Source organism: Candoia aspera, chromosome 2 (assembly GCF_035149785.1).
Source record: "Candoia aspera isolate rCanAsp1 chromosome 2, rCanAsp1.hap2, whole genome shotgun sequence".
NCBI classification, from domain to species: domain Eukaryota; kingdom Metazoa; phylum Chordata; class Lepidosauria; order Squamata; family Boidae; genus Candoia; species Candoia aspera.
This window is the reverse complement of record NC_086154.1, coordinates 89,410,738-89,429,420: the sequence shown is the minus strand read 5'-3', so window position 1 is coordinate 89,429,420 and position 18,683 is coordinate 89,410,738. Positions and strand designations below refer to the sequence as shown.

Below are 18,683 nucleotides of genomic sequence, written 5' to 3'. Positions count from 1 at the left end.
TTGCTATTGCCTCTTCCCAGAGAAAATTTTATTGTAAGCCACCCAGAGTGCCCCCGTTGGGGAGATATGGGCGGTGAATAAATTTATAAATAAATAAAATAAAATAAAGTAAAGTAAAGTAAAGTAAAGTAAAGTAAAGTAAAGTAAAGTAAAGTAAAGTAAAAAGTAAAGTAAAGTAAAGTAAAGTAAAGTAAAGTAAAGTAAAGTAAAGTAAAGTAAAATAAAATAAAATAAAATAAAATAAAATACATTGGAAGACTGTATCTTCAGGAAATGCACAAGGAACGCTCTACTTGTTAAAGCCAAAGCACAAAATTTCCCTTGACACAAGTCCACATATACATATCCCCACACAAATGATTTTAGATGGCAAAGACAGGAGATATTATTTTGCACTCCAATTCTTTTTTCAGGGAAGAATAATCTCTTATTGCAGAGTACACAACAACATCATTTTGAGTGGGTGAATTAAGACAGCCCTGAAATATATTCCTCTATGCAGTAGTCCTCAATTTATGAACACAATTGGGACAGGAATTTCAGTCGCTAAACAATGTGGTCATTAAATGAGGCATCAGTGGCCACACTTGATTTTACAACCTTTTTTGCCACAGTGAATCACTGAGGTTGTTAAGCAAATTGCATTGTCATTAAGTGAATCTGGCTTCCCCCATTGATTTTGCTTGTCCAAAGCTGGCTGAGAAGGTCACAAAAGGCAATCATGTGACCCTGGGACACTGCAACCATCATAAATACATGCTGGTTGCCAAGCACCCGAATTTTGATCACGTGACCGCAGAATGCCACAACACTTGTAAGTGCGAGGACCAGTCATAAGTCACTTTTTTCAGCTATGTCATAACTTTGAACAGTCGCTAAACAAATGGTCATAACTCAAGGACTACCTGTAACCCCATTCATGCTGAACATTATTTCCTCCTGCCATCGCTTAAATGGCATCCACACAGAAGAAAATGCTTGTGTGTCTACTGGCTTCCATGCAAGCTAAATCTCTTGATAGTGTACCACTTTATGCTTTAGATAACAGCACTAAATGATGTCTGATCATTTCAATGATTTGAAATTGCAAAAGCCAATTTCGTAAGAGTAATATTGGCAGATAGAGGCATCATCACAGCAATTAGAATAATATAAAATCTGAACAGGATTTAGAAATATTGTAGATTAGAAGACTGCAATACAGAGATATAATTGTTTGTCTGTATATTATTACTCTCTTATTCTTAGGCCAGGTTAAGTTTCCTAGGCTTTTAAGCATGATGGTGGAAGAGGGCAAGAAAGTAACATATGCCCTAGGGTTGTGCAATACTTTGGATCTGATTGGGAAGAGATGCTTTGGAACGAATGGGAATGTCAACACAACTCTTGCCCACAACACATTAAAGGAGCTACTCCTTTTCCTAGAATTATGCAGCTGCTGAAGGGTGACTTGCACTGCAGCTGTTTGAATGTGGAAATAGATGTGGCTGCTTAATGAGTTATAAATGGGTGCTAGGTTCATGGGCACATATATTTTAAAGTACTTTTCCCCCATAAAATCAAAATCCCACCAAATTGCTCAGTTGTAAAATACAATACACAATGACACCCCTTTCATCAAGCTTGTGCCCAGAGTTAGGACTCAGAATAGCAAACAGCGACATTATAAATATTGATTAGTATATATCAGTCATCAATGGGCAGGGGACCACTTCTGCAATTGCAGTTGTTCTTTGCTCTGCTCTATCGTAAGTATGGGCGGGAGCGAGTGAAAATGATTAGTCTATGTTGCTCACAGGAATATCTGTCCACATATTAGTCCTACACAAAGGAACAAGATTCGTTCTGCTCTCACTGCAGGTGGTATATACATCCATTTAAGTTAGGATTTTAGTCTTAGGAACCCTGAAATATTCAGATGGTTTCTACAATAGCTTTCTTGCCTAAAGAGAGTGCGTCTGTTATGAGAAATCCAAACATTTGGCAAAATTAGAAGTACTCAGAGTGAAAAGACTTTACTGGGGTAGTATGGAAATAAGAGGGGACAAGGGAAGCAGGAAGGAATTAGCCTCCAGTACTGCATCAGGTTTGCAGATATCTGAAAATATATTTTGAAGGCCAAGATACTTTCAGCTTATTATGCAGGAGACAAAGCTAATACAAAGGAACCTAAAATCATGGCAGTCAAGAAAATTATGGCTGTGACTCACCCAGCTTTTTAAAGTCATTTCAAAAACAATGGAGGCACCAGATTGACACTGAGTGGTCTTTATTCCCCTCCCCGACCACCGTTCCTGCATTAGGGAGGGAAGATTATTTAATCATGCTGTACTGTAACTAGTGTTTTGCTTCACGTAGGGAGCTTGACTTTGTATTGGCTAGATTAGACCATTTGCAATAATCGAAAAGAGTCTGCCTAAATTGTCTAAAGACTCTGAATACTTAAACTAATCCAGCAATTTGATAGGAAGTCAAAAGAAAATCCATCAACACACAAATGTAATTTGTGATTACTTTCCCCAATCTGGTGGCCTGTACAAGTGCTGGCCTACAACTGCCCTTCCCTAGTCAACCTATAAAAGCCTCTTGGAAGTGGAAAATATTAACAATACACCCAACAGTTGGATTTCATGAAAGTTTAGAGTAATAAAATAACAGCAAATGGAGAGCTCTATCAGTAAGGCTAGAATCCTCTAAGTACTAGGTGCTAAGAAGAGCAACAGGTGGCACTGGGGAGTGTGCTGTGCCTTTTTTCCCAGGTTTTACTCAGCGGTCATGATAAGCCAATGTACAACTGCTTTTAGTAAGTCAAAGGAAGGTACAGTACATGGTCCTCTACTTGCACATCAAACAACCTAGGCAATGTGGCAATAAAGCCGTATTGGATTTATTCACTGAAATGTTGTGGGGGCTCCTTTATTTCATCTCATTCCCACAAAACTCCATTATGCTTAAATCCCTTTGCTAAGTGATAGGCATCTGAGTTTTCTTTGGTGAATCCTCAGTTGCAAATCACTGCAATGTAAGTAAGTTCATTTCTCTTTCATAGAATCTCAGGATTTGAAAGAACCTTGTGGGTCATGTCACTCAACCCTTTGTAGTGCAGGAATCCTCTATTACAATACCCTTACAGCCATTTTAAACATCTCCCAAAACAGTACGTTCTATTGTTTAGAGAGAGAATTCTTCCTGATGCCAATCAAAATTTGCTTTCCTATAATTTAATCTATTTCTTCTTTTGTCTTCTGGAAAATGTCTAACCAGTCTTCTACATGTTCAGTTTCAATCCATTAAAGTCCCAGTTCCTTTTTGCTTATATTGGTGCCCAGTATGGCCTCTCCCATCCAAAACCCATGCATTTGATTTTTCCTACACAAATAAAAGGATTTTGCATTTTCCATGTTGAAATTTATCTGGTTAGCCCATTACTAGACAACCCGTGAACTGTTGGGTCATTGTTTCAGCAATATTTCCTTAACCAAAGAAACAGAATGACCACGGGCAGATTGCTATTGGCTTGGTTTGAAAATTGAAGAAGAAAACATCAGTTTATTAAAGAAGAAAGATGTGTAGCAAGAGATATATAGTTGCTTTTTGTTTAACAAAGGACACCTTTGATGACAACGTTTCTGATTGATCTGCCATCCTTCAATAATCCTCTAACTTTTTCAATTCTTTTTCCCCAGAGCTCTCCCTCCTAATAATGGGGCTCTCATCCCAGACAATAAGCCTTGCGTGTCGAAGCAAATTTGCATTATTGGAGTTTTTAATCAATGTTACAAAGAGCATTATCATTCACTTTGAGGGGTATCTTGAATCTTGAATGTGCCGTCCTAACATCAGGCATCAATGTTGCTGCATGACAGTTGAGGGCAGACTTTGGCCATCGCACCAACACCAGCAGAAATATTAGGCTGTGTGAGCCGTACATTTTCCCTTGCTTTTTCTCTGTTGAGTTCTTGTCGCCAAAGGCAGGTATTGTCGTGTTGAGGAACTCTCGCAGTAATTACTGTTTGCCACATATTCTCAAGTTGATCTTCCCTTTCCTCCTCCGTCTCTTCTTGTGTTCCCATTCTGTGGCTTTTGTTGTCATTCTGGAGACGTGCAGCCATTTCATCCTCAGTTCGTATCTTTTGCTATTTGTTCTTTGACTCTGATCCTGGAGACGTGCATTTTGCTGCTCCTTTGTCTCTTCCTCTCTTCCCCTTCTGTGCCTCTCGTCATCCTGGAGATGTGCATCCTCACCTCCTCTGTTTCTCCTTCTCTCATGTTATTTGCCCTGACTGTTTGATCCTGGAGTCATGCAGCCCTGGCTTCATCCAATTCTTCCATTCTCTCCTCCTTGCTGCTTACTGATTACGGTTGGTGTCATCCATTGACCATGACATCCCACCTCTCTTTCCACATGACATAATTATTGTCATAATTTTGGTTTTTTAAATTTAAATTTTTACTTTTTTTTTTTTTTACCAGAATGCTGTACGGTGCCATCATCACCTCAGAAGAGTTCGGACTTCCTGCCAGCTTACTTTGCCAAATTTCAATCCATGAGGTATATGGTGCCATTGACTTGTGGGAAGCTGGCAGGGGGTGTTGGAAATTATGATCATGTGACTGTGGCTGATTGTGGCAGTGTGGTGGTGCAGAAGCATGGCGGTGCTGAAGACACCACAACTTCTCCAAATTTCGGTCCCATGGGAGTAATCAGTTCCAGATTTTGGATGCATTCTTTAAGTTCGCCCATTTAAGGTATGCTGATTCAAAAATTGCTGTCCTATGATGCACCATTTTGCTCAATTGAAGGTTACAAACAGACAAACAGGAGAGTTTTAGTAGCATATTGACTGTAAGCCCATTATTCCAGCTTATCAAGACCCTCCTGAATCCCAAGACTGTCCTTTGAAATGTTAGCCATCACTCTATCTTTGTGTTGTCTACAACTTTCTAAGCCCTCATTAAAGTTATTTATAAATATGTTGAAAAGCACAGGGCCTAGAATGGAGCTCAATGGCGCAGCACACAACATCTCCTTCCAGCCTTATACAGAGCCATTTATGTGCACTCAGGTACAGTTGTTCAATCAGCTCTGTACCCATCTAATGGTAGCATAGTCCAGCCTACATTTTGCCATCTGCTCTACTAGGATTTAATGGGAGACTTTGTAAAATGCTTTGCTGAAATGCAAATTGTACTACATCCACCACATTCCCATGGCCACCTAATCCAATCACTCTATTAAATCTAAACCTATCATTAGTATTTGTAAAAAGGAGAAGGCAATCCAAATTTCAAGGCTCCCACTTAAATTCTATATTGCCTAGAGTACACTCAAGCATGCCATTTGGCACACTGCTGCTTTTGGTTCAACAACTCAATATTACAGCTAGTAAATACATAACTCTTGCAAATGTGATCAAATATATATTCTTGAATTTTGCAAAAATGCTTCCCCACCATAACCATTTTTCAATCCTGAAAACAAATGTAAGCTATAGCTCTTTGGTGGTGTATAACCAGTTCTGTATTCACACATGAAAACTTACAGTTTGTGGAAGTCTGACTTCCTTGTGTTATTAGCTCTCAGGCATTGGTAATGGTTTGGGGTTGGGACAAATCTGGAACGTTCAGAGTAGAGCAGCCCCTTTACAAATAGCTCCCATGGGAGCTTTCCCTGTTATCAAAATGGCTACCACAATGGACATGACCTATCATAAAATGCTCATTTACCAGAATGCAAATTAGTCTCCCAGGATCTTTTTTACTATTTCAGTGGGACTGTTGTGAGGCATAAAGGTTCTAAAAATAAGTATTAGATTGTACAATGCTTCGGTTTCTATTCAGGAAGGAAGGAAGGAAGGAAGGAAGGAAGGAAGGGAGGGAGGGAGGGAGGGAGGGAGGGAGGGAGGGAGGGAGATGGGTACTGTCATGTCAAAGTTCCTCTTTGCTTTGAACTGGCCTTCAAGGATTTTTATAAAAAAATCATCAGTTTTAAAAGGCTTTCCTGAATTTTAAAGTATTTTTTCTGATTTTAGTAATAACATGATTTTTATTATTCTGACTGAAGCTTTGTGCTACTATTTTGGCCAATGTCACATATTGATTTTAAATTCAGAATATTTATTGTAATTATCTTGAGAAAACTTTCAGTCATCTTTATTCTGCAGCATACTGGCACTTCAGTTATTGTATCTATTGTATTTTCTCAGATAAATCTTGAAATGGTCACATTTTAACAGAATGGTAGGTCAGAATTCTGGAGACTTTTACATATTGGTATACATAGCCCAATGGTTGCCACTTAACTCCTTCTGCAGTGAGAAAGCTATCTGAGACAGAAACTAAAAGTTTGTCGTTAAATGTGAACTGCAATTTCTCAAATGTTACTCCCACACAAGCTAGGAATCATGGTATGCAGTTCTGGCTTGTAAAAGATGCACAACCTTGCTTCTGACAACATATACAAGGACATCACTGATGAAAAGAAGCTCGTATACTCTGGAATTCTGGTTTGTTGGTTACATACTAATATGTCTAATTTTTGACTGAAATACGTTTGTTCTGATTTCCTTGGAGCATTTAAGACAACACTGTGTTTGCAAATCTGCAGTTTTTACTGAATCAGTTTCAGAGAAGCATACAAAGAGGTGTACATTAACCTTGTTAATCAATGTTCAGAATCAACGTAAATATTACATTACCTCTGAATCTCCCCAGTTCTTCTTTTTAATTATAAGAGTTTGGGTTTTTTTTTTAAAAAAAAGCATTTTGCATTACTGTATTGTATCCATATGCATTTGATACTTTTATTAAGAAATAAATTCAGCTTCTTTCTGGATCCAGTTCAACTTGGATCCATTATTTCTAGCAACATAATCAACTCTCTTAAATGTGTTTATGTCTACAAGAATGAATGAATAAATAAATAAATAAATAATATCCATAACCGAAGCAGGATGCATAAATGTATGAGTAAATACATACACAGATATAGATATAAATATAGAGAATTAGAAAAATTATATAGAAAATAAACATTGGCACCACAAGGTTACAGAAGTTAAATGAAAAGCAACCTTAAATGCTGGCCTGCACATACCTTATATAACATCAGACCACAGGGGTTATCATTAAATGTCACCCTCAATTTGCTGATGAGCCTCATGTGTTGCAACTACACCAAAGAGCTCACTATTCTTTTCTCTGCTAACCCAAATGTTCAGGAATGTCAGGAAATACTGCTGTTAACATAACACATTTTCCTCCATAGGGAAAATAAATTGCAAAGATAGAATTTGTCTTATATTCTACCTTTCCTCCAAGAACCCAAGGCAACATACATAGTATTCCTTCCTCCCATTTTTTCTGAAATCAGCAAACCTGTGAGGTGCTTTGGGCTGACAGAGAGTGACTGGCCCACAATCAGCCATGAGCTTCAGAGCTGCAGGTAGATTTGCACCCAGTCTCCCGACTCCTAATCCAACACTTTAACCATTATGCTACACTGAATTTCCTCATATTCTTCTCTTACCAAATGTGTATGTTCTTTTGGATCTCATGCATGTTGGAAAAATCAGTATTATGAACTACAACAAATATCCTACCCTTCAACAAAATATCAAGAGTGGATATGGATTATTTCCAGGATCCCTCTAATTCTAATTCGCACTGTCCCCCAAACTGAGATATTGATTTTCTTTCTAGGGGTTCCAGCGTATATATCCACTGGAGATTGAGTGTTACTGTAAAATTCTTCCCGTGTGATCGATTATATTTAGGAAATTGGATTTGTTGGAAAAGCCTCAGGTGGCTGGTCAATCAATGAAGCACACTTGTTGCTTTCTTTTACACCTGAGATTATCATAGCCGGAGAGCCAGAACTTTCCCATGATTTACCGAGTGGTATAGAATCCAGCTCTAAGTAACAGCTCTGACTCCAGAGGAGCCACTAACTTGCAAGGCTGCAACATTCAAACCCAGGTATAAAGGTACAGGTATAATGTAAGTCTCTTGGGGTGAGAGGAATACCATTAATTGGCTGACTCTAATGACATCTTTTCTAAAAAAAAAATTGGCTCACGTAATGTACGCTCACCTCTAAAGAGAGCACAATGGATCATGATCATAATCAGGAGGAGTCTCCATCCTTAATTCCCAGGTAAAGTTTTTAGTCACACAGGAAGCTAACAAAATAGCTTCCTCATCAGTTCAGGAAGCTGAGGAAACAAAACATAACTGCTGCCTGATGAAGCGGGTGCACAGCACGCATTCCTGTGTACTGGCATTCGATCGTTAAGGGTCTCCAGCTGGGAGAGGATGGATAGAAGTGAGCCGGCATGATGAGGAAGCAAGTTTTCACGGTTAAGTAGAGTCTGGAAAATGTCGAGGCATTAAGATTTATTTAACATGAACCAGCAAAAAAAAACATAAAGTACCTGGCTCCCTTGAAACATTTATGTATTATCCATCAGAGCAACTAAGTAAAAGTTAAAGGTCACAAGTCCATAGGATCTTTACAAAAAAACAACAGCAATCTGAAACAAATGATGGCCGGGATATCTCCAGGCAATTCCATAAATTGGATAAGCATTTTGTGAGCCATTGTGAGAAATCCTCAAGCTTTCTTTCCGGGGCAGGCAACCTCATCTCCAGGATCCCCCTCTGTGCACATCGACAATCTACCATCATTCTGAGGTAGGAAAAAAAAAAAAGCTGGAGTGTAAGCCCTAAAATATTTTAATATTATTTTAAAAAGAGAAAAATAAAACCCCTACTTTTAAAAATATAATTACTATTATTATTTAGATTATTTATATAGCTGCCTTTTCAAAATGAGTCGGGGCAATAATTAAAAAATGCCCCTCCCCCCAAAAAAACCCTACCCAGGGCAATAAAGAAGAGCTAACAGAAAATACAGAACATATCCTCCCACTTGAATATGGTAGATATGACATGCTTTTGTATCATTTTTTTTTCACCCCATGCAAGCTGCCAAAAATATTACCAAGATACCAAAGAGCTGCCTATCCCTGGACTATGTAACATATATCACAAAATCAGAGACCTCCACCTTTTTTAGAAGGCCCTGCTTCTACTTTGAAGCATGAACCTCTTAAAGTTAATTTTCTACAGATGAAACAATTTCCAACCACAAATAGCAGGGGGAAACAATAAATATTATGTGCTAGTAAGAGAAAAGGCCACTCCAACTTACATTAATTGCTGTGCATATGATCCTGTGCAGTATTAAACACCTTCATATACACAGAAAAAGATTCTGGGGCTGCAGGCCCCACCAACCGTCTGCTGTCATATGAATCTACCCATCTGTTGAGTTCTTTTGAGACAGGTGCTTCCGTGAGTTATGCAGGCAAGAAATCAGTTCCATCTGATTTTTAAATGAATTTCCCAAATTGTATCTCTCCATATCCACGTGCACTGAAATTGACACCTTTGAAAATCTGGTTATGTGGTTTGCAGCTCAAAAAATATTCATAAAATGCATATATTAGGGAAAAATAAGTACAAATAATACATTACATTATGGGAAAAAATTTTTGCAAGTCTACAGGATAGAAAAATGTATATACAAATAGATATTAGGAGAAGCACACATGAAAATCCACACAAGGTTTCATGTAGTGCTTGCTGAATTTGTAAATCAGTGCGGAAACAAAATACATTCATAGTCAAGAAAATGAGAAACTGAGCAAAAACAAAACTGACAGATTTGCCCTAAAATACAAATTTATTTTCACTTACTTAAAGATATTAATGTAGTATTGACTTTTCCCTCTTTTAGCTTTAAATCAAGAGCATTCTATTTTCCCAAGCCTTTGAGAGACAATACCTTTTTTGCTTTTTTTTTTTTTAAATGGTTTTCTTTAAAACCATATACCCCCTTTTAAGAGTAATCGAGTTTTAATGTTTGAGAGCAATTTTGAAAAGCAGGTAGTGAAATATGGGATATAAATAATTCAGATAAACAAATAATGTTCAGGGTTATTCAACACATGTTCCCTATGTGACTGAAACTACTGGTATGACCTGCAAAGAACTATCACAGATTTCTCACATTCCCTAGACATGCCATTTGAGTCTGTCTGTCTGTCTATTGTCTATCTCCCAAACGTTGAGTCTCTGGGCACTTCCCTACAAGGGATTTATGCTACTCCCAGATCAGAATGCCACCCCTGCCATCCCACACCACTGCCTCTGCTCAGCAGCTGAATGGATTTACTTCCAGCTCAGCTGTGGTGCAAAAAGAACCTTTCTCAGCTGGAAATGCAGAAGTTTGGTGGAGTTTGCAGGCAGGCATCTCTGCAGGAGGGAGAACTTTTGCTTCAGCCCTCCCGATCATCAGCTGCCCACCAGGTCTTCTAAAGGAAAGGTTGCCTTGAAGTTTTGCAAATCCCACTTCCTGTAACAGGCGAAGCAGGCAAAGGTGAAATTTTGAAGATGCTGTCAGTTTCCTCCTTCTCTTAGGGAAGGGGAAAACAATGCAAAGCACAGGCTACTTCAGTTCCCCCCCCCTATCTTTTTGTTCTTTCTCTTTTTTTTAATGGAATGGGGTTAAAAGTATTTTTGTTATTGCAGAACCTGCAGAAGATGAGGTACTAAAGTGATTTTCACTTCTTAATCTGCTTGAATTAGAAGAAATTTTTCGAATTATTGTTGAGGGACTGGGGAATGAAAAAAATAGCAGCAAGAAAGTACCCACTGTTTACCTATTAATACTTTTTTTTCTTTTTCTCTTAATAGCAAAACTGCCCATCCTACAGCACTATCGGCAAGAAAAATTAACAACCTGATGCTGCCCTGGGGAAGGCTTTCAAAATAATTGTCATCATGGCCAAATATCTACCTGTTTTCCAGAAAGCATTCCATTATACAGAGATTAGATTATGTAGAGATGAGGAGTTTACTGGAAGTTAGGAAATGTTTTACGTGTTATGAACATGCCTCTAAGCTAAGCTCTCAAGGAGATATCTTGAAAGTACTGCAACTGCCAGAGATTTGCTACGCAATGACCCAGGAGTGTGTGTTTTGTATACAAGCAGACCACTTAAATTCATTCCTTCTTTAGTTATGGTTGATGCTGAACCTTTTAAGCTTTCAGTACCAGTTTAAGATATATTTCTTCACCTAGGTTTTTCACTGAACCATGTTCTTATTTAACACAATACAGTTTTATTTCACGCAAACACTGCTGTCTTTCTCTGTAGTTCCATATCAACCTGTCTGATTGAAAAATGAAATATTACATCCTTCATGGCCTCTGCAAATTTAAATTAAGGGTAACAAAGGAGATAAGTTTAAAAAAAAAACACTGAAATTTTACTGTCCTATAAAACTTTCATTAAACTTCTCTCTCCCTCCACCTGAAAATGTATATACAGGCATTTAGAAAATTATGATATGCCACTAATTCTTTGAAAAGTAAAAATCTCAGCTTTCCTTTATGAATTCATAGACTAACAGCTAAAATATACTCAGGAAAAATACGTTCTCAAACACTTATTGAAAAAAGAAGTATGTCATTCTTTTAGCTTCCATCAAACTCACCTCAGTACATGAGTTGATCCATTGATAGTAGTTGTAGAACAAGGTACAGTTTGTTCCAAGATGGAAGGCCTTCGATACCGTTCATCACCACAACACAAGATGATGAGGAAGGCACGTCTGAAAGACTTGTTCAAGAATGCATAAAGGAAAGGATTCAGTCCTGAATTGATGTATCCCAGCCACAAAAAAGCAGTCCATATCTGACCAGGAACTGCATAATGTATGAAAGGGTCTATTATGTTTGTGATAAAGAAAGGTGCCCAGCATAAGCAGAAACACCCCATGATGATACAGAGGGTCTTTGCAGCTTTAGTCTCAGTTTTCATACGATGTGTGCTATGCTGATCCGGATGTTGGGGCCGCCCATCAGTTGGTGCCCCTGCACGCTGTAGGATTCGTATCTGGTGAGCATGCTCCCTAGCTGTAACGTATATTCGGTAGTAGGCTAGAACCATTAGTAGAAATGGAATGTAGAAGGCTACGACTGAGCAGGTGATGGCATACGGCTTGTTGACCATAAATATGCAGTAAGTTGAGTTGGACACATTGTTGAACTGCCTTTTCTCTATCTGAGGAGGTGAACAAAAATCAAAGAAAGGTTAGAGGCCTACTGAAATATATCTGATAATAAAACATTCTTTCTTCACTCCATTTGCCCATGTGTACAAATGAGGTTAGCATCACAGATCTTTCTTCAGCAACCTCTAATCTAATTTTTGTCTTGCACTTAGCCCATTTTTTCTTTCATAATTATGATTTCTCCTGTTCATTCTATTTTTCCACTGTTGTTAACTCTCTTGAATGTTTCACTATGTTCAGCAACTCTTGAACTACTTCAGAAAGAAAATATGATACCAAAATATCAGAACGGGGACCAAATAAAATGCAAATAATAAGAATAATAATTTATTAAATGCTTATAGTGCCTGACTCTGAGCGACTCTGGGAGGTTACATTTTGAGTGTGTAAAAATCTGCTCTGTTGTCCAGTATATATGTGTTTTGGTGAAGACTGGGGATGGGAAGAGGAAAGAAAATTAAACATTACTAAGTTTTTGAGGAAAATATTGTATTTTATGGTAATGAATGCCATTGATTGATGTTGTAACCTCCAGATCTGGAAAGTGTGGTTTCAAATACCTGGGGGCTATTTTAGAGGGTACCATGCTGGGAAAGACTATTCTACACATTGAACCAGTGACAACCATTACAGTAGAGTTAATATCAAATATCAGTATTATTTCATTCAGCTATGCTGGAAGGGAATTTCAGAAGTTGTGTTTAAATGCATTTGGAGGACCTAGAGTAGGGAAACTGGCTCAGAACTTTTCCCCATCTGCCCATGGTTCCCTGCAACAGTAGGATGATTTTTTAAAAATCTCAAAAGCTATAGAATCTGCCTGATTACTATAAACTGTATGAATTAAAAACAAAATTTGCATCAGATACATATTTCATGGAAAGAGTTAATATTGCCTCTCATGTGTTATTGACAGCAAACTTTCTAGTAGATAAGAAAGCTCCATGTAAAGTACTAATATCATGTGAGTTGGAATAATATCAGTGTAAAGCAATAAATACAGAAAAACAAACTTTCAGAAAGGAAGTAGGGAGAGGATTAATGAAACAAACATTTCATTTGAACAACACATCTACTGAAGTGTTCTGGAAAGCAGTCTAAATGCTGTTGTGCACTGTCAATCATCCAGTATGCCCAAGAGAGGACAACAGATATCTAGAGTATATGTATGAATTAATGTCTCTTCCATGGACTATATGCTGTGTGACCCAGTATACAAAGCAATGTTCACTTAACCGTTGTTTTCTTTTAGGTCTAATTATAAAAAATGGCTGTCTCTCATCCTACTATAATACTTCTCAATTAAAAGACAAATTGACCTGGAAGATAGATTATTAAGAGCAAAATAAGCATTTTTTTCCTATAATAATCTTCTAGGATTGTGGATTGTAAAACCAGAAATCCCAGGTTAGGATGATTCCAGAAGGATGATTCCATCAGTATTATGGAGAGAGGCAGACTCGGTAATTGACTCAAAACATCTACTTTTGGGTCTCATTGTAGATGGCTGTCTATAAGGCATGAAGATTTACACTGCTATGCAAGTCTCTACTGGAAGATGCAAATTTTCTTAAAATAACAGGAATCTTAGGAAGTAGAGTTGATTAACAACATTGATTCTATAAATGATGAAAGAGAATATAAAACTGAAAGGAAGCAAAGCTAAATGATGTGATGTAGAATAAAATATATTCCATCTTTATGAGTTTTCATAGAGAATTCCTGGAAAAGGGTTGTCATTTTTTTAAAGCTCTGTTTGCATAGCATTTTACTTTTGTTTTCACTCGTAATTGTTAAAAAAAGAATCTATGTTCTGTAATGAGTTCTGGTACATCTCAAAACTTCATATAATTTTTTTCTTCTAAACCCTCGAAATTCATCACAGCTCAGAGAGGCCTTTCCAATGCAAAAGCTCCCAAAGACTCATTTTTAGAGGCTCCTGGACCTGTGTCGTTACAGAACTATAGAAACATGATATATAGCTCAGAAAAGTTCCCCACAGCCTTGACGGCAAGAGAACTATCCAAAATTTGATGTTATTTGGCTGATTCCCCACTCCAAAACCTTCTAGGCTACATGAATCAAAGAATAAGTAGAACTGTAAATATTTCCTCCATGTTCTCCCATGTGGTCAGTAGTTCTAATGAAAATCAAATTGGCTGGGCAGACTGGCAGAGACTATCTAAAGGTTTTTGCTGCCCCCAGAGCCCCCGGATCATACCACCAGATTCTACTTTTGTACTGTTCAGTGCTACACTTTAAAAAAAGGTATACTATAACTTCATTTTATTAAACATTTTTAAAAAGGAAGATAAAAACTAATACAAACTAATATAAAGTAAGAAAAAGAAAAGAAAAAGAAAGAAGTCAAAGAGAAAGCTGAAAGTGTAAGAAAAGGAAAAAAAGAAAAAGAAAAATAGAAAAGAAAGAAAAAAGATGCAAATAAGAGGCTTCTGGTCTTCTTTACAGCAGTTGTAAGTTCAATTATAAATTGACCTCTTACTCTATGGTTACAATATAACTCCTTCCTGTAATCTATCCTGTCTAATCATCAAAACCATAAATCATAAACTGATTTTTTTCTGTTTTACACAAAAAATTCATAAGGGGTTTCCAGTCAGCAATAAATGAAGATATTGTCTTTTCTCTGATGAAAGAAAGCAACTTAGCCATCTCAGTAAGTTCCATCATCTTCACCAACCATTTCTCCATTGTAGGTAGTGCCAGATCTTTCCATCTTTGTGCTTACAATAATCTTGCTGCAGTTATCATGTACAAAAACAAAGTTCCATGACTGTTTTTCCCAAAAGGTGTACTATAACTTCAGATAGTCTGGGCAGACCCAAAAAAGTTGGAAAGCTTGCCTATCCTTGAACTATAGTGATTGCCTTAAGGAAACAACTCTTCCATAAAACATAATCAGATCTACCTCTGTTCAAACAGACATGTATCTATCTTATGTAACCAAGATCTCCCCCATCAGAATTAAGTACAATATGAACACAATATGAACATATTCACTTGGACAAGGTCAGGCTTTCCTATTGTTTCCACCTTAGTCTTGGAGGGTTGCTTGAGAAAGAAATCAGACCTTTAGCCTATTTTAGAAGTTAACTACTATTTTTGTGTGCTTTTTTACCTGAGAATTATGGGATACCACTCTATAACTTTTGTGGCTGAAGAGAATACCAGGGTTTATAAAACAGATCTAAAGGCAGTAAAGTGGCTCTGGGGTCTTGAATGTCCCAGCCCTGTTTTAACTCTTTTACTGTTAATCAAACATTTTAAAATGAATAAACACAGAGTACTGGAATGGGCTAAATATAACCTTAACTTTACAGACATTCCCAGTTCTAGGATTCAGTGAGCAAACTTTCCATTGTCATTTAAATCTGTAACAACTAAGGAATCAAGTTTATAATAAACATCCAAAGCACAGTAAGCCACAAATAGAAGAGAACAGCTAGCTGAAGAGCTTGCCTGATGGTTAAAGCCATTTTGAAAATGCAAGTAACATATATTTTGCATGGTACATTTATTCAGCCCTATGATATGAAGAAAAATTTCACTTCCTAATCCCAAATGTGATGGTGTAAGTTCTCTGGAAACATTTTGAAATATGTGGACTGGATTGCCACAGTATCCTTTTTTAAATTATTATTTATTTATTTATGAAATGTATAGGCTGCCTTAATTTGTTATGACTCTGGGTGGCTTACACAGTAAAAATACAATAAAACTACAATCATCAAAAGCCCAGAAAGAACCAAGAGTTATTTAGAAAAGCCAGAATATCACGCGAGAGATCCATCACCTTATGTAACCCAGGGTCTGTGCTAGTTTTCATTTAGACAAGCATGGACTAAGTACAGTTATCCTTAAAAAGTTTGGACAATCCCCTCTTCCTCCCAGAGGTCAGGTCAGCTCAAATCTTACTGGGTTGTAGTTTAGCTAAGGATCATATACAGCAACTGATCAATTTTAACATTATTTTGTCTTGTTTCAAAAATATTTATTGTTCTTTCCTTGCAACTTTCTTCCATTATTATGGAATTTTAAACTGTGCATAATACTGAAAGCCTAGGGCAGCCTTTCACAACTGGGATTCTGTGGAACCCTAGACTATCGCAAGAGGTCACTGTGAGTTCCATGAGAGTTGATCATTGAAAAATGAACTTTGTGTACTGCACAATGCTAGCACTTACAGCGGTAGGAATTTTTACACTCCATGACTCAGCTGCTGGCCTGCTGCTTTGCTGTGGTGGTAAAAACTGCAAAAAGGGGATCGTGTAGGTTAAAAGTGAAGTATATTGTGAAATTATCATATTTGTTGCCATTTTTATGGGACCTGAACATTATTTCAGACCTTCCTCTAAGGAAAAAAGGTTGAGAAAGGCTGGCCTAGAGGGGAAAAGACATACATTTATAATTTATATAATTTATATTTATACTTTAAATAAATAATAATAGTACACAGTCATTCAAAGCTAAGCACTGTTGTAGGCAAAAAAAAAGGGTCTTTTGATTTTGACCTAGAATAGGTTTCACATCAGGCAACTGAGATCTACTTACCAAGTCCATGATGCCAATGCTATTCCAGCCTTGCATTATAGGGAGAAAAGAAATAAACAGTGGGATTACCCAGCAGCCACCCAGCATTAGTGCAATGCGTAGAGGAGTCATCTTATTCCGGTAAACCAATGGCTGGCAGCAGATAGCATAGTACCTGGAAAGACGAGAAAATAAAATTATCTTAAATAATGGGCAAAGGCAAAACCAAGACTGATTACATCCATATCCCTCCTCCTTTAGAAGGCTGCACATATTTTATCCAAGGATCAAATAGCCTGAAACTTAAAGAACATGTTCAGATTTACAAATGAGAAAATGTGCTGAATGTCTGAATCAAACTTGCTTCCTCTGTTACCTTTCACATACAGCATAGCCTCTTTTTTTATTTTGCTCTTAAATACATTCACAGTGATTTTCTAACAAGAGGGAAATAATTATCCTCTTTATGAATTTCTGAATTTCCTTCCATATTTGGCAGGGGAAAAAATTCTGGAGTGGATGAAAGTTACTGCAGCGTTTTCTATTCAGAAGGAAGTCTTCATTGATCTCCTCCTCATTCTTCTCAAAACGGTAAATCTCAATCTCAAGTTGGGTTTGTTATTGTACTTAAAAAGAAATGCATTGATTTGAGATTGGATGCTTTCCATGACAATATGAAACAAACTGTTAACGTTTGTATGTATCTGTACAAGTCCTCAGGCTGGAGCGTTGCTCACAAGCCCACAATTAAGGTAGTCATGCTTGCTACCAAAAGTGTCCTCCTCTCTGTGAAACTCCCACCCACAGACTGAACATTTGGCTCTCCTTCCAGCTAAAGAGTGTTAAAAATTGTTCTTCTGTTTTCTTCCAATATGCTGTTTTAAATTAACAGTGTCTGACTGAATTTTTAAACTGCCACTGATTATTGTTTTATATTCTTATTTTCCCATGTGAAATGCTGCTCTGAGTTGGTGTGGCTTTATGCTGCTGTATTAATTCATACATACAGACACATACAACGTAAGCAGCCTTGAAAGAATCTTTCTGCCCTGAAGTATGACACAACAGGGTCAAAATAAAGGGGTTGGGAAAGAGATTTAGCAGTGTGTGTCTGTGTCTGTGTGTAGGTTAGCTCATTTTTATAGCCCTTAGACTTTTCCTTCCTAATTTTTGTGCAACGTTATCACCTCCTTCTTGGTTGGTTGGTTTATCATTTGGCTAACAGTAAGATATCTAACATATCCTGTGCCATACAAGCAGAACTTGTATGTTTGTGAGCTTAATGGAGGCCTTTTTCTTCTTTCCTTCTGGTTCATCTGGTCTCCCCACTCCGCTTTTGATCTACCCAGTCTGAAGGGTTAGATGACTAAAGGCCCCTGGAATTTCCAAGATCAACTCTGAGGAAAGAGAGAAAAATCCACACAACAGAAATAATTAAAACTGTCTTCCAGCAGTTTCCCCAAATACATGTGGGCTGCTGCTACGTTAAGCACACAAGTTCAGAGCACGCACATCCTTTGTACATGCAGAAAGAGCCAACCAATTCTGTGGGTCCCACCTTTTGCTATTTTCATCATGCAAACAACCTTGAGATATGCAAGAAATCTGAAGCAGCATCTAACTCACCTCTGTGGCATACACTCTGTGGTAGCATTAAAAATGTAAATATTTGGTGAATAGGGAGGCAACTGTCATTATTTGAACCACAGGAAAGCATTATGGGGGAACATCCTAATGACTCTTGTCTCAGAAAGAGTTTTCCCCTCCTGCTGATGTTTATGCTAAATGAGCCGAAAGGTCTGCACAGGTGGTCATATACTAGCAAGAATGAAAAGCATGGCACTATTGTTAACGCTAAGGACAGCTTAGTACTTAACTTACTGGTAGAGCAAAAAGAAAGACCGAAAAAGTTCTTTCCACAAGGGGAGTCTACTCAAAGGTAAAGACCTTACTGGAGATGGATGTTGTTTTAAAGCAGTCTCTGTATAACT

General features: G+C 37.5%; 1 protein-coding gene across 3 annotated transcripts in view; it reads right to left on the bottom strand.

Annotated features, from left to right (window-relative positions):
• Positions 1–18,683, bottom strand: part of HTR4 (5-hydroxytryptamine receptor 4) — a 182,675-nt gene that overhangs the window by 89,211 nt on the left and 74,781 nt on the right. For all 3 annotated transcript variants that reach the window (XM_063292437.1, XM_063292434.1, XM_063292436.1), the window contains exons 4-5: positions 16,714–16,867; positions 11,563–12,131 (exon numbers count right to left, since the gene is read on the bottom strand). In XM_063292437.1, the coding sequence (XP_063148507.1) occupies positions 11,563–12,131; positions 16,714–16,867 (723 nt within the window). The remainder of the gene's footprint in view (positions 1–11,562; positions 12,132–16,713; positions 16,868–18,683) is intronic.